Source organism: Lynx rufus, unplaced genomic scaffold, assembly GCF_022079265.1.
Source record: "Lynx rufus isolate CCGP_SWC_20201006 ecotype Redwood Valley unplaced genomic scaffold, mLynRuf1.p SCAF_7, whole genome shotgun sequence".
Lineage (NCBI taxonomy): Eukaryota > Metazoa > Chordata > Mammalia > Carnivora > Felidae > Lynx > Lynx rufus.
The window spans coordinates 121,369,071-121,393,753 of record NW_025814889.1 but is presented as its reverse complement, the minus strand read 5'-3'; the positions used below and the strand labels follow the sequence as shown (position 1 = coordinate 121,393,753).

Below are 24,683 nucleotides of genomic sequence, written 5' to 3'. Positions count from 1 at the left end.
GTTCAGCACTAGTGGCTGAAGAAATACGGTGCCAGGTCCAGGACCCTTCCTTAGCAACTCAAATGAGAGACCAATATTGAAGCTCACTTTTTCCTTTGATGCTTTAGAAATTGCCAAGGGTTTTTAACCTGCCACAAGCTGTTGCGCAGAATAATTTGTAGGTGATATGGTACTATTTACATAGCACATACAAGAGTATTCATCCTTTCATTCAAAATATTTTTAGGGATGTGCACACTATGTTGTGCACAGAGTTGTGTGATAGCCATACCTTGATGAATAAAGGTGAGTAAACAAAACAAATAGTCAAAGAAATGTAAACTGCATTGAACGCTATAAAGAACAGAACATAGTTTGGATATAGAGAGAACAGATATCATCTACCTAGAGAGTGTGACCAGGTTCTATAGCTATATCCAAATTTGTGACTTTAGGCAATTCATTTAACTACTCAGTTTTTTTTCCTGTAAAATAAAATGGGTATGGCAATAAAATTAACATTTATTGTTTACTGTGATAGGTTAAATCATGGTCCCCAAAGGTAATCTGATACCTGAAACATGTGAATATCTTACCTTCTATGGCAAAAGGGATGCTGTAGATGTGTTTAATTCAAGGATCTTAATGTGGGAGATTATTTTGGATTATATGGGAGGGCCCAAACTAATTACAAGGCAGGCACGAGGGTCAGAATCAGAGAGATGGATTGGAAGATGCTATGATGCTGGCTTTGAAAATGGGGGTAGAGCCAGGAGTCAAGGAATGCAGGTGCCCCAGAAAATAAAGAAAGGCAAGAAAGCAGATTCTCTCCTAGAGCCTGAAGAAGGAACACAGTTTTGCTGACACCTTTATGTCTTCTGACCTCCAGAACTGTAAGATAATAATTTTGTGTTGTTTTAAGTCACTACATTTGTGGTAATTTGTGACAGCAACAAAAGTAAACCAATACACTTACTATAGGTTTTTAGACTCTGCAGCTCCAAAGAAAAAACCCTCATGGTCTTGTTATACAACCAGGATTTAGGGACACCTATGTTGTGCCATGAACTCAAGGAAAGGAACAGTTCTGAAGGGACATGGTATGTCTAGTGTTGTGGAAGACATCAAGGGGAAAGGCAACTTCCCTGACAACCCTACATAAAGAGACTCCTTCTCGTCCAATTATTCTTCACCTCCTCTCACTGCTCATTTCTTCACAGCACTTATCACAATGTAATTACATTGCTTATTCATTTGTTTACCTGTATACTGAATGTTTACCCTATGAGAATATAAGTTACATAAGAATAGGGAACTTGTCTGTCTTGACTGGTGTACAGAGGTCCTGGCACAGCCCTCAACATTTATGTTTAATGATACAATGATGACCTCAAGGGGGACATAGTCTAAGGATGTCTGGGAGCCCCATTTTCTCAAAATCCTATGGTTCTAGGACCTTGCATGTTCATTTTTCCTAACACAATTCTTATTCACAAGCCAGGCACTCCATAGTTTCAAGTAGAGACTGATTAAATTTTCAAGTACATAGTGATTACATTTCAAGTAGATATTGATTATATTTGAACAACAGGATAAAATTATTTTAACAAAGTATAAGATTTACTATTATTTAAAAATATTTTTTAATGTTTATTTATTTTGAGAGAGAGAGATAAAGAGTGTGATGGGAGAGGGGCAGAGAGAGAGGGAGACACAGAATCCAAAGAAGACTCCCAGGCCCTGAGCTGTCAGCACAGAGCCTGATGTGGGGCTTGAACCCACAACCACAAGATCGTGACCTGAGCTGAAGTTGCACACTTAACCGAATGAGCCACCCTGGTGCCGCCTGCTTACTATTCTAGGCTCTACCACTCATCTGCATGAACTTGTGCTCTCATTTCCTCACTGATGAGGCAGGTATGGAAAACTTCTTTTTCAGGATGGCTGAGAGGATTCAAGGAGATCATATACATGTTAGTCAGGTGGCTGACGCATGGCAGATCTGCAAGAAATGTTGGTTTATCGATTTTGGACACTAGGGCCTTAAGTTACCACTTAAACCTTATCAACACAAGATGTCAAAAGAAACATTTGCAAGTTGAACTGGTTGTTATGAGGGGTAGATTGGGGTGAGGTGTGAAATAAAGGGGGAAGCTAAAGAGGACACTAAGATTCATGTCTAGGTGACTTACTGACTCACCATGGGGACAAACTCTTGAATATCCATTCATCCATCCATGAGAATTGCCCCTCTGCTTTTGCCAAAGATAAAAAATTACCAGATCATCTTCTGTCGGTACCACCTTCTGGTGTTGGCACAATCAGTTCAATAAAGCCCTCTATCTTTTGGGGTTCCCAAATGGAACCATGCTGTCACCCAGGAGATGTCTGGAGACATTTTTCATCATCTTGGCTAAGAAGAGAGGGTGGTGCTAGCATCTAGGGGGGTAGAGGCCAGGGATGCTGCTAAACATCCTACAATGTGCAGAAGAGCACCATAAAAAGTTGTCTAGCCCAAAATGTCAACAGTGTTGAGGTTGAAAAATTTTGCTTTATATTAAAGGACCCACTATTTGATTCTAGAGGGACCAGATAACTTGGGAAAGGGAAGAGAAGTCCTTTGTTTTTCATATTGCTGCCCAACAGTATTACTATCTGGAAGTTGTTATGGAGCTGATGTTACCTGAATGCTCAAGAGAAATAAGTATGCTGTACTATCTGATTTTTAGAGAATTAAGTTATATTAAGGCACCACTATCACATGCCAGTCTCTCAAGAGCCTTAGCAGAGATTAAAAATGCTGATCCATCAAAAAATGCTAATCTGAACACACGGTCAATAAGAAGACTGTAGAACATGTAGACAACTACACAGACAGAAGAAACATGTGCCCTTCATCAATATCTCACCATTGTTACTGATAGAGCAGCTTTACATGCTAAGATTTAGAAACAAAGTACAATATCCTTTGAAGCAAATTTATATCATTTCTTTAAGGAAAAAATCCCCAACTTCCAAAGTTAATCAATTTAAAAAATCTATCTATTCAACAAGTAGTTAGTGGATGCCTATCTTGCCTGGACACTGTGCTGGGCTAGGAACTGGGGTTCAAGCACTGGATGTACCAGCCATGGCCCCTGTCCTCACAGAGCTCACCATCTAGCCAAGGTGGCAGCTTTATCCATGGCATGGATATCACAATGATACTGTACATCCAAACAAGGTTACTTTTAAAGGATCCCCTCACTTTCCTTATACTTTTTTTTCCTCAAAATAAGTTTGATAATTATCTACTTATTAGAATTCTGCTATTAGACCCATTAAATAAAAAAGAGCCAAATGTTTTGAGAAGTCAATTAAGAATAATAAGATGAGAATGCAAAAAATTCTATTCAACCCAGGTAACAGACCTACACTGCATAAACTCAGGAAGGGCTGTGTGAACAGAACTGGAAAGCTGAGTCAGTATAGGTAGATACCATGCATTTGAAAAGCACGAGAGACCCAAATGACCTCTGCAAAAAGCAGGCATTCAGCCTAAAAAAAAACACGTACAGCAAAGAGTCACGTACATCAGCTACACAAAAGTCAAGAACCTTAAATTGCCTGGGAGATCAAAAATCAGAATCTTGAGTAAGTCATCAAACAGCATAGGAAAGAGATTTCTGTAGGCTGACTTGCTATGCTATTCCAGAATAGAGGCAGAGCAGAGAAGTCAGAGGGCTAGGAGGCAGGTAGATCCTGACATTCTTTATATGATGGAAAGGCAAATTTACCTGTATAGTACTGAATCTACTCATTAAATATTTGTAATTATTTAAATATTTTTTCAATGAAAATCGTTTAGGTTATGAGCCATTATTCATTCTCTAGGGAAAAGAGACCACAAATATATTTCAAGGGCTCGAATAAAGAAGCAAACAAGTTAATTACCTTCTACCATTTGCTCACCGAAGCAACATTCAGTTAGGTGCTAGAGGTACAAACATGAACAAGAGATGAGTGGAATAAATCAAATCAGTGTTATAAAAGCAAGGGAAATCAAACAGTGTGTCTTTTAGAGAGTAAGAAATAAATACCAAAAAATCAAATAGCTCCACTCACCGCTGTTTTAACTCTATTCCTCAAATGCAGCAGGAAAACCCCACACTGCTATGAAAGTACAGTAGTACTTTAATCTCAGTATTTTCTGATGCAGAGAAAATAAAGTGAAATTATAGGTCACTGAAGACAACATGAGAGGACTGTGTAGTGTAATCCAGGTATCTATATTTGTCCTCCAGAGCACCAGCTCATGTTACTATTTTTGTCCCAAGTTCCAATGATTACATCTGATATTCAGAATTCTGAAGATACTGTGTATTGGCCTCAAATCCTCATCAGAAAACACGAAAAAAAGGACACCTTTGGGAATTATTTAGAATGCGAAAAAAAATTGTTTAAATCTTAATTTGAGGGGCGCCTGGGTGGCTCAGTTAGTTAAGCATCGAATTCGGATCAGGTCATGATCTCACAGTTTCCGAGTTCCAGCCCCACATCAGGCTCTGTGCTGACAGCTCAGAGCCTGGAGCCTGCTTCAGATTCTGTGTCTTCCTCTCTCTGCCCCTCCCCTGCCCGCATCTGTGTCTTTATCTCTCAAAAATTAATAAACATTAAAAAAAATCTTAATTTGAACATAGCTGACTGTTTTATAAGAAGTTCACCTTCACATCTAGCCCCAGGGTCTCTTCCAGGGAAAAGCCCATGGCATCTCCACAACTGATGTAAGGACTAGCAAATAGGAGGCGCTCAATGCCCATTTCTAGATAAGTAAAAACTAGTTGTAAGGTTCTATCAATTTTTTTTCTTATTCTAGTTCTCTTAGTGTGATTGCTTGGAAGTATCTGTTTCTCTCTCAGACCCAGAAATTAAATATGGAGGAAGTGGGAAGGGAGACATACGCAAGGGCATTACAATGTATTGAGTGCCGACTGTGTATTAAGGATTTTCAGGTCTGTTTTCCCTTTTCATCCTCAAAATACTTTAAGAGAGGGACATTCTGAGAAAGAAGCCAGGCTCAGAGACACAAAGTATGGCCACACAGTAAGTGACAGAGATGAAATCTAACCCAGTTCTGACGCCCAAATCCACGATGTTTCTAGCTGGCTTCCTGTTTCTGTGGAAAGAATCCTACTGTTCTTAAATCATGTTTGGCTTTCAAGTACACAGGAGGTCCTTTAACCACCAACCAACTATCTTGCCCTAGTTCTAATATTTATCTGAAGAGAGCTAGACTTTACATCTGTCACCTGACAGGTCTGACACTTTTTAAAATTTAACAAATAGATCAAATTAAATGTTTTTAAAAATTCAGAGAAACACAAGAGACTCAGTAAAACTTTGAGTACCTGAAGGTGGGATTTTAAAAACTAAACACTAACATTTGTATGATACCAACAAACCTAGGACTCTGTTCATTACGCTTCAAATGAAATCTTATGGTGTTTCTGAGGCAGAGACGGCTTGGTGCACAATGAGGAGGGAAAAAAAGGCAAATTTGGAAAACTCAAAATAAATACAGCAATTGGAAAGGACATGAATCTTCCCTTAGCTGGCTTTACTTCTTGCCAAAGGTCAGCAGTTTTCAAAGTGTGTTCCCTAGAACCCCAGGACCCTTTTGGGGAGTTTTATGGAAGGGACAATGAGGAAACTGAGTGGGCAAAGCCCTACACCCTCTACCCCCAGCTACTCCCAACAATTCAGTTAACCTGTTTTATATATTGAGATTATACGTGAAAATACATGTGAGGAAGAAACAACAGCTTCTACTGCTTTAAAAAGTTTATAAATCTCTACTAGTGTGTTATAGCAACAATTAAATGGCTGTGTTAACATCTCCCCAAAGAAAACCTGGGGTAAGAAAGCTGGGGTTCCAACTGTTACAGATCTGAGAGTAGGTACTTTTTTCTGCCATGGAAAGTTTACTTGAAATACTTTAAGATTAAAAATAGGTCTCTGAAAAAAGAAGTCATAAAAATTTTTAAAAATGTGTAGTCATTAAAAAATGTCATTTGCATTTTCTGGCTCAGTAATGATGCGGTTTATATAAAACGCAGCATAGACAATAGCATGGGGTACCCATAGGGCACTCTGCAATGGGGCCAAGATCATTAACTTGTTCCTGGGACAGCATGTTTCTTATGAAGAGCTTCTCTTGCCACTACTTCATTCTAAAGAAACGGACAGACACCGTGGTTACTTCTACAACAAGGCAGATAATAACAGCACCTCTTAAAATCTGAGAGTGATACTTAGAGAAGAACTGAGTACCTAATTCTAGCTTTGCTCAATAGCCTTGGTTACCTTTTAGCAACTTTAAAGGAGGTCAATGATGTTCTACATTAAAGATCCTGAGTCTCCTGACCATAATTTCCCTTTCTTTGGCAAGAGCATGAGCTTTGGATTCAGACAAGCCTGGATTCAAATGCTAGACTTCACACCTACTAGCCATTAGATTATTTAACTTATTTAAGCTTTAATACATTTCTCTTTTCAGTGAGGATAATACAAATTACCATACAGGATTATTGAGAGGAATGAGGACAAGGTAGCAGCCAACACTTGCCATGTGCCAGGCACTACATTAAGGGCTTTATGCAGATTTACTATAACTATTCCCCTTTATCAGATGTGGAAATTAAGGCAAAAAGAATTTAAGACTGAATACAATAATATAGGTAAAAAGCCAAGCGAGAGTTGCCAGGCAAGATTACATGTGCAATGTATGTCAGCACCTCCCTCTTCCCCATCTTCCCCTTTGAAACAGCATGACCATACAGATTAAAAATAAAATTGGAAATCAGGGCTCAAAAAATTGGATTCAAAATGACTCACTGGATGTCACTGAGAAATGACTCAGTCTCTGCAGGCACAGAAGCACAGAGGACCACCAGTGCAGGAACAGCACTGTGATTATGTGGGCACACGTGCAAGCACAGAGGGTCAGACTATAGGATAACAATGAGCCTTCCAACCTCCAAGTTCTCATTTCAAACATTTTGCTTTTTGCTCTCTTTCCCTCACAAGAATCTAATGGACTACGACACAATAATGTGCCATGGTGTGAATGCCACTCTAGAGTCCCCACAGTCTGTTATCTGTATATGCTGGGAATCAAGAAAACAAGAACCGAGGACAAAGCAGGAGAAGTGGGCAACAAAAAAGTGGGGGGAAGGAATGATCTCTAGAAAAGGATGGGCATTGATGATAATTTAAAACAAGAATTAAAAGGTTCAGTATAACCTTTGAATGGTGTATTTTTTAATGGCTTTCTAATGTAATAAATTCTCATTCACAAATACACACACATATGCTTCATGGACCGCAGATCTTTAAGATGTGATTCTCAATCGAATTGCAGAATGAAATATATTATTTTTCTAAGTGATCCTTCTCAAAAAAGTCCAGATTTTAAAAATTTGGGGACAAAAAAAATCAGAATAGTTTTGTTTTAGTTGCTATTATTATATATACTATAGTAGGCACTAAAATCCTTTGACTACTAGGGGTTATGAATCTTACTGGACAAATTCAAGACTAAGAATTGCCCCCATGATCTTGTCATCATTACATCAAGTGAAATCTGTCTCTAAGTCCCCACCCCACTGGCCTGGTAGACAATTTCAGTTCAGCCATTGCTGACATTCCTCTACTTCACACATGTAGGACTGTAAAAGGTTACAGAGGTTTTGTAAACAGCAGAATGTTTAAAGAGACCACTCAGTTCTCCAAGCCACACTGCTACTCATGAACCACCCCCTTTGCAAGTCTAGAATAGAATTCATTCATTCACTCATTCATTAACAAAATTTGTTGAGTGGCTACTATACTCTATTTTCTGCTCAAGATACTAGAGTTACAACAAAGAAATAGGAAGAGAAGACTGCCACCTTCCCAGAACCCTCAAAGTTCCCTGAATGCTAGAAGATCTGCTTCTTCCTCAGGCTAGAGAATCTCAGCCAAGACTGGCAGTTCTGGTGGCTCAGGTGCAGGCTCCCAGCACACAACCCAGTCATTTCCTCCCTTTCTACACACCGAAGGGAAGCCATGCTACCACTGCAGGACAATCTAAGTGAGCTGGACAGGAAATTCCTTTTCTCTGTCTCTGGGTATCTATGTGTGTTTCTTTCTCCCTTTACCAAGCTTTAGTCACTCAGAAGCCCAAGCTTTCAGAAAACAAAAGCCAGGAACTTCAGGAACACAGAACTCTACTGAAACAAAGGATGGGGATGGGGAACAAAAGGTTAGAATCAAGTTTTCATTTTGAAAAATAAAACAAATGTGATCTGTGACTGTTTTAATTTTTCTTGAACTTAACTGTGCACCAAAATGTTCACCAGTGCTTTAAGATTATGAGGAACATAGTGTGTGGCACATGACAGGTGAGATGGATAGATGGATGAATGGATAAAATGACTCTTTTCTTCCTTAGAAGCTGTATATCTGATATGGGGAAGCTGAGAAACTTATAGGTGGCCAGCCATTCTAAGACATCTTTTGGACAGATGAAACTATTGTTGGACAGATGTAACTATTGTTAGGGTGTAAGTACTATAGGAAAAAAAAATGTAAATGTATTTTATAATGTAGAAGCATGGAGAAGAATTCTTGCATCAAGACATAACAAAGTAAGAATAATTTTTTTTAATTTTAATGTTCATTTTTGAGAGAGAGAGAGAGAGAGAGAGAGAACGCACAAGTGAGGGAGGGGCAGAAAGAGAGGGAGAGAGACAGAGAAACCCAAGCAGGCTCCAGGCTCTGAGCTGTCAGCACAGAGCCTAACATGGGGCTCAAACCCACAAACTGCAACATCATGACCGGAGCTGAAGTCAGAGGCTCAACCAACTGAGCCACCTAGCTGCCCCAAAATAAGAATAATTTTTTTTTAATCTGGAGTTCATTTTTCCTAATTATTTTTAGTTAATCTTTTATTTATCAGAACAAGGGCCAACATATGTTTAAACATTGACTATCAAATATTAACCATTTAGCCTTAGGGAGGTATACTCCGTTTTTTTCACCTTTAAAATGGAAAAAATAGCATCTATTACTTATAGGGTTGTTTTAAGAATAGGAAGAGATAGAATGGAAGAGCACTTACTGTAACAGTCAGCCTACCTTTGACACTCAAAACATGTTTCAAATACTCTTTCTCTCTCTTTTCTAGCTTGTTCTTAAAGGTCATATATGTATGTCCAAGAAATTCCAAGAAAATAATGAAATCTTTCTATCATCTCAAGAAAAATACTCGTAGGAGAGAAAGAATTTTCCTGATGTCCAAATCCTATATATTTTTACATTTTTGTAAGTTGGTCTCTTAAAGCTTCCTATAAACAATAATCTATAGTACAGTCCCTTGAAGAACCAAACTATGTATTTTTATACTTAGAAATTTCAATTAACTTGTTAAATATCTGAATCACATTTGAAATGCAGGGAGAAACTGAAGGGAGATAAAAGGTCCAAATCCCTCCTACCAGTAATGACTCAGGCCACATGGGCAGCTTCTCAAACCTACTTAGCATAAAAATTATTATATTTTTAAGTTTATTTATTTATTTTGAGAGAGAGAGAGAGAGGAACCAGCAGGGGAAGGGGCAGAGAGAGAGGGGGCCAGAGGATGCGAAGCAGGCTCTATAGTGACAGCAGAGAGCCTGATACAGGGCCCACAAAACACGAGATCATGACCTGAGCTGAAGTCGAAAGCTTAACAGACTGAGCCACCCAGGCGTCCCAGCATCAAACTTATTTTTTAACAAGAAAACAGATTAGTTACAAAGTATTAGAAAATTCTTAAACCTATAAAAAGTTTATTTTCATTTTAAAGTAAAATATTTCCCTTTTCTTAGTTTTACATTTAAATATTAACTACTCATAAGCCTCCACTCTTCTACTTGTTCACAGTGTTATCATATATAAATGTCTGTAGTAAAATACACTAACAAAAATTACTATAAGTATAATCTCATAAACATTTAAATTTATGTAAGTTCACGCAGCCCTAAAAACTTTTAAGTTCATCTCCTGCACTTGCATTGAAGCCAACTTTTATCATTTATTAAAAATTTTTTAAAATCCTCTCAGCACTATATAATCTATCATCTTTCAAATCAGATGAAGTAATTACAGAATTTTATAACTTCCCATGAAAAAATTATTTTCTCTCCAATGTCTATTAATTGGATTTTTAATCTCTTGGGGAAATTTTTCTCTTTTATTCATTAAGCTAATATGAAGGGACTGCCCAACCAGAACAAATAACTGGTCCTCTTGTATTCTTCATTAAAAATATTTCTCTTAGTACCAGCCTTATCTTCAATTTCAGGATCCTTCCCCTTGATGTGTTTAAACCCCATACTGAGCACATTCAGAAAGGAATTAAATGAAGGGTAGGAGACCCTCTATCCTCCTCTGGTCTCCAATCTTGATCATATTACCTCAACAGGTAACCTCTGCCACCCTCAGCTGTCCTACCTATGAAAGGAAAGTATTAATTATCTCAGAAGGTCAGGAGGGCAGTATAATAACAAAAGAGGATAACTGCTATGAAAATGCTTAAAGCTGCTCGCTAAAAATTTAGTATAGAAATGCAGTGTCACAAAACCAAAAGTAGCAAAAAAATTATAGTGGTTCTTTCTGCAGTGCTCTTCAGATCCAACCCCTTCAAACGCGAAACTGTACAATACTGTTGGATCTTAAAAGAGGAGTATCATTATCTCGAATTAAAGCTCCAATAATGAGACACAAATGTTAATGATTTAGTATGTGATACTACATCATCCATCCTCAATGCTGAATCTACAACTTGAGTAAATGTATGGTTTATGATCAAATTCGTAGTGACAACTACCAAACACAAAGTAATGTAAGAAGAGTAAACCTTGATTAATCAAAATGCTTACAAGAGAGGGGTCTTTCCTGGGTCACAGCCCATCATTAGATATTCAAGATACCCGTTTTGGAGAATAAATTCCTGATTCAGTTTATTGCATCAACATTTACTTCTTACTACTCTTACATTTGAACAAAGGAATAATATTCTGGTTTCTCAAAGAGTTTTATTTGATTATGATTAATCAAGGAATCTAAAAATTACAATTCCTAGATATTGGTTAAATATCACAGAATACTAAATATATAGAATTTATAATTCCACTCCAGTTTTCCATCAGGCTTCTTCAAACACCCCAATACTATGTGACTCAGTTTCACAAATTAAACCTGCAGTTCAGTAGCCATCTTTTCTGGTCTCAAAATTATCTTACACAGTATCTCTTTTAAGACATTTTTTAAAGCATGGCATCTAAGTTTCTAGTTTTATTATCCCTCCCAAGTATTAGAATAGTTTCTCCTTTCATGGTCAAATTAAAATTTGAGTGAAACTTACTTTCTTGTATTGCATTAAGAATCTCTGAAAAGTCCACATCACTCTTTGGGCCGTCAGGTAGTATTTGCATATCCAGCTGGTAGCCTTGCAAATCCACACCTCCTTCTAGAGAAATGAAAGATATTCATGGAGTTTGCACTGGTTATCAGAGAGCCCAGCATTAGGGTCCCAAGGAGAGGCAACGTCAAAATCTAAAATGAACAGCCAGCTGGTTTGCCAGTGATCCTCCCTCTTGGAAAAATTACTTAAAAAAAAAAAATGAGAAACATTACCAGCCATTTGATCCTTATGGGACCAAAAAGGTTTAACTGTATTTCCAATGTAAAAAATAAGGCAATTACTTTTTTAAAATACCACACACTTCATAGTATTTACTGATAATTTCCTAGGTGAAGAATGAAACATGTTAGCCTCCACCCAAGGACATTTAAAATTATTTTTAGCTTCACATGGCTCAAAAGTGACATTCAGCACAAATACTTTATAGCATCTTCTCTAAAATTATAATGCATTCTTAGAAAAGGGTTTAATATTCTTGATATCACAGGAAAAAAGATATCATTTTCCCCCTCACAGTTGGACTTCCCTACTACATCACTTATTTTTCAATTATACCAGAATGCTTTTATTTATTCTATGAAATAATTAAACCTCTTGTACTAGATTTGCCCGATGCATTTTTGGTGTGTTCTAAAGAAAGAGGGTTATTTATGCTGCTCCACATACCTATAGAACATTTAAAGAAGTCAAGGAAACCAAGATAATCAAAAAGTAGCTTAATTACTACTAACAAACCTTTAAATCCTTCTTAAAATAATTACAAATAACATCTCCAATTTGAGGAGTCTGGTAGGGTTAAAAGCCAGTGCTAAAAGGAAAAGATAGCCTGATGAACAGAGTAGGCCATGCTCTAGCTTCCAATACTTTTGTAAAAATAATTATTTCATAAGCCCAGAAATTATTCTTAACCTTCAATAAATTTGTTATGTCCCTAAAACTCAAAAAGAATATGACATAGTCATGATTGCACAGGGACACTCATTCTAGGAGGGACAAGGACATAAGTAACTTAACATAATAGAAGGTGAGCTTTAGAAGGGCAGGAACTTTTATCTGCATGCTATCACTCAGTACTTAGAACAGTGTTTAGCACAGAGTAGGCCCTCAACAAATGTAGGTTGAATGAATGACTAAGGCTGTGTGGTAGTTATGAAACATAAAGGCCATAGAGCTACAAGGCAAGCTATAAGCTCAGATACTAGAGTCCTACAACTGAGCATTCAAATTCTTATTAGGAAACATTGAATCTCTCTAAATCTTGGTTTCCTCATCTATAAGATAGGGGTGATATTAATAACAATCTCACAGAATAGCCATGAGGACTAGATGAGATAATGCATGAAAAGCTCTTAGCTGTCGAACAGTCAGTGCTCAGTAAATTGGAAGTCATTACTATTATCACCCATAATAATGTTTCAAAGGAACACTGACATTTGTATAGAACTATCTAGCTATGAATAATGAGAAGCCACAAGTCCATTTTTTGTGATACCAGCATGCATTTCAGTGACTGCCAAGCACTGTCAAGCACTGTAGACACAGTGAACTTCTTAAATGCATGCATGTGGTTGCCTTACTGAAGTTGAGACTAAGCTTCCAAACAGGAATTAAAATGGGTTATTTGGTTTATTTCCACCAAGTTCAGCCACTGTGAATAAGGAGAAGTTCTGATGCTTTTCAACCTCTACTAAGTCCTTTGTTCTGTTCAATAACCAAAGACCTTATAATAACAATGATAAAAAAATAAAGAACAAGAATATTCACTACTGCCTCTAGGCTGGCTCTGGGCTATGTGCTTGTTCATCTCATTTAGTCTTTACCTTTGAAAAGAAGGTGCAGTGAGAAGTAACTTGCCCAATGTCACACAGCTACTAAGTTGTAAAGATGCAATACCAATCCATGCTCATAACTACCATTCTTTAATAGCCCCTATATCAAAGCAGTTACAAATATAGGCTGTCAGAAATAAGAAAACTGGATTTACCAACAGTCCCATGTTCTAGAACTTCAGACCAAGATAAATACCACTGCATAACCTAAAAAGCAAAGGACTTGCTAAATAGACTAATCAATAGAAGCCCAACTTATTTGCCTTTGTTTGCCTTAGTCAGAAGCTCATAAATTCATGTGGAAGTAGTTTTGACTAATAGCCACAAATTTTAATAACTAAAGTTACACTAATTTTTAATATTTTTTTTTGTTAAAGAACAGTATAGGAGTAGAAGAAGTCACAGAAGCAGCAATATAAAGGGGGCATTCAGGTCATTAACGTCTCTTTAAAGAACATTTAATGCTTAAGATAAAATTAAAATGTGAGGAAAATGAATACAGAGATACAGATAAATAGATTTGTCTCAAGTATATTTAAAAAAACACCCTTTTATATAACTAGAAAAAAAGACAGAAAGAAATTAGTCCACATGGGTACACAGGTTATATCTCACCTATAACATTATGGGTATATTTTGTTTTATTCTTTATCTTCTCTATTTTTTTTATAATAAACAAAATACTTTTATAATTTTAAAGTCATTAAAAAATTCAGATTGTGTCAGTAGAGAACATTAAATATTTAGAATTCAGGATTCAAGTCTTAAAGACTATAGATGTTAAACCAGTAAGGGAATAATTTAATATAAAATTTTCTAAATTAATTCAATTCTTTAAATGCATACGTTAAAGAGCTCAAAATTGTAGGATGCAGTTTTCTTCACGGAAAACCTTAAGATCACATTTAGAATCCTTAAAATTTAAGGTATCTTTCTTCATCTGCTCTAGAAGAAATAAAAAATATACTTTCATAAAGTGTAATAATATAAGGGTCTGGAACTTCTGACAGGAAGTCATTCATTAAAGTCCAACATGACAAAGCAGGGCTTTTGCAAACTTTCCTAAATAGAAAGTGATCACTTGTGCAAGGACACTTTCAAATAAATCCTTCAAGGTGACAATCTTCACCTTTAGCACATACTGTCAACTGAACAAGACTAAATTACTTCAATACAAAACATTCTATGTCTACTTTGAATGTCTGGTATTTATTTATTGTTAGTCCTATAGCTTCAATGTGTTCTCTAAAATGTTGAGAATCATATCTTCTGTAGTCAAAGAGGCCTCTGACTTGAGTCAAAACACAAAGGTCTTTTTTCAGAGGCAAGATGGTGAAAATGTCATAGTTTCAAACTGATCAAGTTTTAAAATAAAATATAACCCCCATTGTTGTTGACAGTAACTGACATGCAAACCAAATGTAATCCCAACGAAACTAAACCAGTAAGTTACATTAAAGAGGGAAGCTGAAAACTTTCCTAAAGATGTGGAGAACATAATGCACAATTTTAAAAATCAAAAATAGCCACAAAATTCATGTGATCTCCAATTTTGCCTTGAGATTCTCTCACACTTGATTGATTATACTCAAATCTTAATTATGATTCTGCAGTGTGAGAGTAAAGTTGAAAGTAGTTTCAATAAAAAGTAACCTTGACAGCAGTGCTTACATTTAATAAAAGATCTTCAGCTGGGCAAACAATAGGTTAAAAATTCATTTTAGATTTATAACTAGCTTACACAGATTTAGCTAAATGCTTACATACAAAAGGAACCAAAAAAACCAAGCTCTAAATAGGAGTCTCAATTAGCAAATATGTCAATGCCTCTCCCATTCCATCTCTGTCTATAGAAATCCTTTTCTACTTCTGAGCCCCATCCTAAATACTCTGCTTCAGAAAACATTTCTTGATCCTAATAAGCAAACACCACTTTCTACTATTTCTATTTTGAACTTTTATGGCTACCTATATTTTATCTTTTCTGTGGTACATTTTTCTATCAAAAATAAGGTAGGTAAAGTACCTAGCACAGGATAGAGTAGACACAGACATGTGAGCTCTCATTTCTTCCCATCTAGGTTTTTCTTCATCTCTAGCACTCTCAACTAGACTGTAACATGATGGAGGCCCGATAACAAACTTTACTCACTTTTATCTCCTAGAGAATCTAAAACAAGGCCTTGAACATTTTAATTGCTCAATTAATGCTCTTATACTGCAATTTCACATTACTAGTAACAGTGGATACAGACTAAGAAAACATCCCAGTTTTCTTTCCTCGTCCATAATTTTAAGGCATCTTGACAGGTTATGTATAGATAACTATGAAAGACATGTTCTAGATCATACATTTACTTTTTGTGAAGTCTTCTCAAATTTTGTCAAATAATAAAGAAAATGCTGAGGTACCAAAATCTTAAAGCTTATAATGAAAGTCAAGAGTTGCCAAACTTACCCCTTTCTCAATCCAAACCTATCCCCTGAGTACACTCTCAAGAGTTTGTTTTTACTTCTTTTGGCTATTTATGTGTAGGTGTTCCATTGTTTCTTGATCCATTTTATTTATTACTTATTATTTCCTGCTATGATGTAAGACAATATAAGTTATACTACTGCCACTTCCCTTTGTCCTCTACCCTCCCATCAAATCACTATTCTTAGTTATTCTGTTACATTTAATATTATATAATATATAATAATATTCTGTTATAGTTTAATAATTTTAAATGACTTAAAATTCAATTTCTTGTTCAACCGAATTCAGACAGATCTTATATTTGCAAATCAGCACAAAATGGTACAAAAAGCAGATTCTGACATTACATTGACCTGGATTTGAATTTCGTTTATATGTGACCCTGAGACATTTTATTTAATGTCATTATTTTGAGCCTCATTTTTCTCATTTATAAAATGGAAAAGATGAAATTTTTGGAGGCTCCATTGAAAATTATGGACATTTATATATATATGCAAATATGGCTCATAGTGTTAGATCACCAGGTGAGTATCTATTTTCTATGTTGTATCTAATTTTATATGGCATATTCCTTCTCTGGAAAATGAAGGCCAATTCCAGGTTTAGGGTATAGACTAAATAAAAACAGTGCCTTAAAAAAATTCTGTAACTTGGACTTGGAATATTTATTTCACATTGAAAGAGAAATAAAGAGAAGTATGACAAGTCAAATCTTACCTTCCCCATGCAACACAAAAGAATGGGGGACTCTGTAAAGTAGGCCAGAGGGGACAAATGGTATTTTCTGTGATTTCCTCATAATTAATGATGCTAGATGTGAGCATCTGTCTACATTTTACTTATATTCTGTAGATAAAAATTGGTAGTTCCTGTCCCGAGAGGCATTTTTTAATACAAATTGTCAAATGCAATATTTTTACAATATAGGAAGCAGTGATATACCAAAATTTTATATAAATATCTAAAATAAATCCTCATATGTAATATTTTTGGATTTAATAGGCTGCAAAAATACCCTTTTTTGTAATTGAGAGTTTGTTTTCAATTCCTCATAGTGAATTCAGTGTTTCTATGACAATGTTAAGATGAAGAATGGTATTAAGGAGAGGGAGCAGTACATTGTCTTCTTTACAAACTTTTCCTGCATCAAGCCAGGGTTCAAAATGTATCTTTTAAGAAGGAAGAAAATGATTTCAGTTCTTCTCAAGGATCTGAAGTCGAAAACCCTAGATTCACATGTGGGATATTCCGCTGGCTCTAGAAAAACTTTCCATCTCCGTGTCTTACCTTCATTTATGGTGCTTACCAAAATCTATTTAATGTGCCACAAGCTAAAAAAGACTTTACAACAGAGGATGCTTCGTAAGTACTATTGTGAAAAGACACACAGATCACACTCTTTCATATTAGTGTTTCATAACTATAAATCTAGTAATATTGGAAGATTATTCTCTTCCAAAAGAAAGCTCAGCATTGTATTAAGAGGAATAAACAGACTGATTCACCCATACCAGTCACTAGCTAAAGATATTCTTTCAAATGTTTAACATTGAGTAGTTCTAAGGACTCAATTCTGGACTGGATCCTGACTGGAAAATCGCATTTAGCTAATAGCGGGTAGAAGTTTCTCAGGTCTAAAATGGAAATAATAATCCCAGTGCTTTAGCCAATAATGGCTGACTTTCAACAAAACTGTTTCCATGTTTCTCAGGACTGGCAAGACTGTGATCTCCTAAATTATAATGCATCCTTGCACTAGCAGTTCCAAAGAGAGTTTGGAAACCAGAGCTGCAAAGCTACAAAGCAGGAAAGATTTGTGAGTTCTGTTGGCAGGGCTTCTTGGTGGGTGGGCAGGGGGCTCTTGCAATATCCTAGCTGGTGAGTTCTGTTGCTATGATAACAGGCATTCTTTAGAGGAAGAGAAGACAGTATTTAGGATTAGGAGGGGTTACAGAATAGAAAACATGAGACCTTCAGCATTACTATAATGTTGTTTACTTTCTTGCATGATAAATCTATAGATGGGCTTGAGATGAATGTATGAAAGAGTATGGCCTCGCAAGACAGCAAGCTTCATGAGCGCTAGGGTTCTGCCCATCTTGTACATGACTCTTACCTCTAACTTAGGAAATTAAGCAGAATGGAAGCTTACTATTAACTACCTACCACAATTATGGGCTCAGGTAACTAGTTATAGTTGTATGATCTTTAGTTAAATTATTATTTAAATTTCTCCAAGCTTCTTAAATATAAAATTGTTTCAAATAACCTCAGGCAGAAGATACAGTTTTACACTGCACAAAACACAATCCTTGTTCCAGAAATTAGTCATTTTGTTTTCCCTGCGGCTGCCTTTTCTGTAGCTTTTCTTCACTCACTTTGTGTGTTCAACTGGTTGTGAAAAGACTTCAGAAAATTCTCTCTACATGCATCATATAAGTCAAAATATGTGCATATGTCTCTAAGCAAAGGGAAACAAAAATGCAAATATCTAAGGGAAGAATTTGGTACATATTTTTAGAAAACACAATTCTGTTACTCAGCAAATGAGAGCAAGGAACACAGATACCAATGCCCAAAATAGCTTGTTTTCCTAAGCACCCCCTGTTTACTAAACTCACATCACACATCACAAAAAAAAAAAAAAAACGCTTAAAGAGGAAGAGATTCAAATGAAGGATAATTAGTGTTATTTCCAAATCCCACCACTGACTGTTCTGAAAGATACCACATTCACCTTCAATTCAATGAGAAATAAAACAGAAGTCCAAAGTAACTCTTATACATTTTTTACCACATAATTTCAAAGCCATGTGGAAGATCTTATCTTCCAGTCACACCCAAAATCCATTTCACAAATAAAACAAACATGTAATTTCACCCAAGCTTCAGATCTATTCAAGGAGAGCAGCCAGGTTCCTCAGGTTCAGTAAAAAAGTTTCGGCCACAATTCTCAATTTTTTCTTTCCAGATAAGGTGATGAGAAAAACACCAAAATCTCACACTCAAGTAATTCTCATCTTCAAGGGGAAAAAGTGGCACAGTTTAGAACACACACACACACACACACACACACACACACACACACACACTCATAAGAAATACAAGACGTAGGTTTTAGTGAGGGTGCATCAATTATTAATTTTGTACTTTGGGACAAGAAATTTCATTTCCTGACCCATAGTAAAATCAGGATAATTCCACCTCATAGACTGCTAAAAGAACTTAGCAAGATGTAGGAGAAATATTTATGAAAGCCCTTTGGAAACAATGGAGCATCATCTAATGTGAGGTAGTGGTATCATGATTATTATTGTTGTAAAGAATGGCCATCCATTTGCTTTTTCCTTATTTTTTTTGTCTAAGGAAAGAGCTGAATCTTGACTTTCATCTTGGCAGAACTAGAGACAAGTCAGCCTTAGTGTGGCTTCTTAAGAAAGATATAAGTCTAGGGGCGCCTGGGTGGCTCAGTCAGTTAAGCATCCGACTATTGATTTTGGCTCAGGTCATGATCTCATGTTTGTGAGTTTGAGCCCAGCTTCAGCTCTGCACTGACAGAGCTGCATTAACAAATTTTAATAATAAATAAAGACACAAGTCTTTCTTGGCTGTCCATTTTTAAATCTCTCCCTACTTGCTCCTTGTCTCTCCCTGTCCCTTTCACTGTAGCTCCTGGTAAACATGAAAGGCAATTCTAAGTTCAATCTGTTCCCTAATTTGAGACCAGACCTTGACATGAGGGCCAGAAAGTAATCACTAAAACTCAGGGCAATGGTTATGTGTTTTATAATATTGGAACTAGAAAAGGGGAGGATAAAAAAAACCAAGTGTAATGCAGAGTACAACAAAAAAGTTAAAAAGTAGAGCATCCTTAGATAAGTTTCCAATGGAATCCTACTGGTCCCTTTTTCAGTAAGTTCTTCTTACATCAAGGTTTTAACTATTACAGGTCTTTTAATTTAAATTTTCCAAGACTTTGCTACACTAACTTGCTAGAAATATATAGCCACCAAGTTGTTTGAAGAAGAAGGTAACATCGCACACTGAATGACAAAATCAAACTACCTGATTTGGAATCTTGCCTCTACCATTTACTGGCTGTATGTTCTTGGGCAAATTACTTAACCTTTTCTGTGCCCCAGCCATAAAATAAGGATAACAGCAGAGAATATTAGGGGAATTAAATAAGATAAGGAATTCAAGCAGTTTAACAGTTCTTGAGGTTGAGAATATGATACAGTGCTTAATAAATTATAGCTATAATTTGATTTATGTCAAACATTTAACACCTCTGTACACAGACAGAACTACAGACATTAGTCCTACAAGAGGACTAAAGTTCCTCTTGTGTGAAATTGACTTGTCCCAGCATTTAGATACCATGTCTACATAATCATGCATAAAGGGCTGCTCAGGTTTTAAAAGATAAAAGAAATTGTGTTAGAAATTATTTGGAAAACCATGAAACGTATCAGCAAAAAAAATCATTTCACAAATTCTAAAAGAGAATATAGGACATATAATGGGATCAATAATATTTCTCTGGGACAGTATGATAGGCCTAACAGATTAAGGGAAGGCAATAGAAATATTTCAGATTGCAGAAGGCTTCTAATTCTATTTTATATGGCATAATCATTAAACTGGGATAATGTGATCTATACTCACACCAAGCTTTATGGTTTCAAATTCAAAAGATTGCAATCAATGCTTCAGTTTACTCTACTCTTGACCCTTAAATTATAGTCCCAAGCCTAGTGCCATTTAATACTTCTATTATTTGCCTATAAAGGGGAATAGAAAATAACATGCATAAATTATTAGTGGCTGAAAGATAAGGTCAAAATAAAATCAACACACAAGAACAACATCTGAAACAATCAGAAGGAAAGTGAAACCACACAATACAAGATAGAGGTAAAGGGCTCCTGTGTCAGTACAGCACAGTGAGAAGCTGTCTTACTGATATTCATTCCAGCATGAGTTAACTGGAAAACTGCTCTATGGTAGAGTGACCGAGCAAGAGAGGGTTCTGGGACACATTCATTTTCAGGCTTCTGAACTGTGTCTGTGATGGTGAGAACAAAAGTGATCACTACCATTTATTACTGAGCACCTACTATGTGCCAAAAATCATACTGAACATTTTACATTAATGAATTTATTAACTTGTCCTAACAGTGCTACATAGAGTTGCCAGATATAGTGCATAATAATACAGGGTGCCCATTTATATTTGAATTCAAATAACAGCTAGTAATTTTTTATTATAAGTGTACCCCATGCAATATTTGGGGCACACACCAAAAAGTTTTGCTGTTTATCTGAAATTGCTATGAGTCCTGTATTTCATCCAGCAACCCTAAGGCCATGAAATAGGTATTAATATCCTGGTGAGAAACCTGAGATTCACAGAAATTAAGTCATTTGCCCAAGTCTGCATAGCTGTCAGGTAACATATCTGGGTTCAAAATCTCTAACAACAAAGCTTGCATTCATAACCAGTATAATGCACTGTCTCTTTTATTATGCTCTTTCCTATATAGGAATGGCCATCCATCCATCCTCCTGTTGATATTCTAATTGACCCTCAAAGTCCAATTTGTAGATTATATGCCTTGTGAATCCTTCTTAGATTTTTCCAAATAAGAATATTCCTATAACTTTACTTTTATCTTTGTTCCAGCTCTTAAAACAGTTTGACTTCTATTACAGCAGGTTACATACAGGTCCCTGTAGTGGACATTCTTCTATGTGCATTTCTCTTTTCTAACATCACCTCTATTTCCTTTTGGGACAGTGTCTTTCCCTTACTACATGTAGCCCAGGCGGGAGGAGAAATAAAGGGGTCCTACAATCCTATTATAAAAGCTGAGGGGGAAGTCTCCTTCTGTCCTATCCTTTCTTTCATCACCACCTCCCAACCAAGGAAAAGGTGCATGGCCAATAAGACTGTCTCTCCTAAGTCTTGAAAACTAAGACAAATGGTAATAAAAATAATAAAAAACTAAGACAGATGGTAAGGGTTCATTTATTTCAGATAATTAAGTAATTTATTTCTTGGTTTCTGTTCCTTTTCCAAGGCTGGTTTCTATAGGCTTTCCATCCATATCTTCCAGATTTAAATTCCTTCTTTGCTTGGATTAAATAGTTTCAGTTGTTTATAACCAAAGAACCCTGACTGTTTCTTCGGACATGAGTGTAAGCTCCCAAAGGTCCAGGTGTAATAGAGTTCTACACCATTCCAGTCCCAAGGAGTTATCTTCCAAATACATATTTGTATATAGTAGGCACTCAGAAATGCTTATAAACTCAAAGGGGCATAAATTAACTAAAATTGTTCAGAGCTGATAGCACAGAAGATCTATAAGGCTCTCTTGTTTTTTCTTTTTGTACTTCACAACCAGTCTGAGTGAGCTTTTGGAAAGCACTTTGAGAATTGTGATTATTAACTGTGTAAAAAGTGGATGAATCGCTTGATAGGCCTCAATAGTACTAAAATGTCCATGATGCTTCTAAAATCTATGACTCGCTAGAAATAAGTTTGAGAGCTCTTCTATTATCTCTCAACAGAGAGCTAGGATGCATTACTGCTAAGTACACTAAAAATAAAAGGATGTAACTGCAGTCACATCTATCTTGCAGAATAGGAGTTTTAAATATATGTATTTGGGTTTTTAATTATAACTTATTTAATATAATTTTAATTCTATGCTAAAGAATTGGCCTTATTTATATTTTCTACCATTATCCAATGCAAGTAGGGTTCAATATCTATGATAAAATTATGGATAAACATAGTGATGTGTTCTTAAGGTGATATCAGTGACATGAGATATGCTAAATTATCCCACACTGACATTACACCATTAGCAAATAATACTTCTTTAAATTTTTATTACATTAATTTCAGCATAGGATGTCAAGTAAACACTGACTCAACTCTACCTGGGTCAGAGATGAACAAATATTCTATGTAATTCTGGGCACTGTAAATTCAAAGAGGCAGAAGTGGGTAGAATGGTAAACAATCTTAACACCATATCATTGAAGGAAGAACTGAAGAAACTAGGAAATGTTTCAGTTGGCAAATAGCTCAAGATGAGTTTTTAAACAACTAAAGGAACATCATTTGAAAGAATTTAGATTTATCCTGTGTAACTTCAGAATGCAAACCTATACCCAGGGGCTGGAATAGATTTCAACAAACAGCAAATAATCATTTAGTAAAACCTTGTCTGAATTATGGAAAATACAAAGATAAATTGAATACAGTTCCTGCATTCCTAGAGAACTATGAAGTCTAAAAAACATACTGACTTTGATAAGGCTTCCAAATTGTGTGAAGTACTGGAAAGTGGGAGGTCAATTCTGACTAGTGAGATGTAGGAAGACTTTTGAGAGAATGTGGTATTGGGTTACATTTTGAGTAATGATAAGGGCTGGATAGAGATTTACTGGGGAAAGGGGCATTTCAAAAAGTGACATGAGCTTATCTGAGAAACAGTGAAGAGCTGTAGATGGTTAAAATAGAATAAGACAGGTTATGGAGTACAAAAGATAAGCCAGAAAAACTGGGAGAGGTTAAATTGCAGAGGGCTTGAAAAACTGGACTCACAAGGCTGCGCCTTCTTCTGGACAGCCATAAAGATTATTAAGTAGAGGAGGGATATTATTAATGGTCTTATTTGGAGGAAAACTTTAGACGGTCCAGAAAAATAATTAAAGAAAGTTGTGGAAGGCAATTCCCCAACATCCAAAACCCTTCCATTGGGCCCTCCATAGTTCTCCTCCTATCATCAGTCTTTTCTCCGAATGTTCCCTTCATTATCTTGTTCTTATGAAAGTCTGGCTCTTCCACAGGCCACTGCTTCCTTGTGGCTCTTTCCTATGGTACTCTTTTTCTCCTACGGTCCTCACACCAATGGACCTGGAGGGGAGAAAATATCCTCATTGAGTCTTAATGCCACCTTTAGACCACTGGTCTTTCCTTTTCTCTAAGCATCCCCAGCCTTGAGTCTCAGGTTGTTATATGACCCTTCAATTCTTCATTGCATTTACTTGCTGCCTTCCAGGCCATGCTCCCTCATTTCTTGATGAGGTAAACTCCTGGCTTATTATCACTCTTCCAAACACTATTTAATTCTTGACCATTTCAGTATCTATATAGGTGATCTTTCCCAAACCCTGGCCTCTCAAGTCTCTGAGAATTCTTTCCTCCAATACTCTTGCCCTCCACCCTATTAGAGCCACTCATTTCATACCCTAGTCTAGACCCTGTTATTACTAATAACAGCAACCCCTCCATAATATCAGTGCCAACCATTCCACTCTCTCATAACCACCTCTTAACTTTCTAGCTCTTCTTCCTATCCTAACCTTGACACCCTTCCAACCCCTCTGAAACCTCCAACCAACTGATCTATCAACTTTCCACTGTTCCTTATCCCCTTAATGGCCTCACTCCCCACCTTACCAAGCCTGAATCACATAACTGATTGCTCTCATTCCCTCTTATGCACCTTTGATACCCTCTCTCTTTTCTTAATTCCTTGGCAAAATCACAACCCTGACTAAATATAACTGTCCATCTGTTCTATGTCTTCACACATGTCTCTAAACAAGGTTAAAGAACAACACACAACCATGATGACCTGTCCTACTTTAATTTCATGACCATGAATCTCAAATGGGCTTTTAATGTGGATTGGCTGGCAATCGTATTTCCCCTGCCCATTCCACACATCATTATACCATCTCCCTCTCCCTCCCTCTCTGAACAAGGCTTTATTCTCATTCTCAGTAATGGCCTTGCTTCCCACATTACAGATAAAACTGATACAGTAGGAAAGAACTCTTAGACCCTCGTCACCCTGCCAACAGCCACACATACTCTCCCTTCCCATCT

General features: G+C 36.4%; 1 protein-coding gene across 1 annotated transcript in view; it reads right to left on the bottom strand.

Annotated features, from left to right (window-relative positions):
* Positions 1-24,683, bottom strand: part of ANO4 (anoctamin 4) — a 241,617-nt gene that overhangs the window by 202,893 nt on the left and 14,041 nt on the right. The window contains exon 3 of the mRNA XM_047066400.1: positions 11,405-11,509. Within this exon, the coding sequence (XP_046922356.1) occupies positions 11,405-11,509 (105 nt within the window). The remainder of the gene's footprint in view (positions 1-11,404; positions 11,510-24,683) is intronic.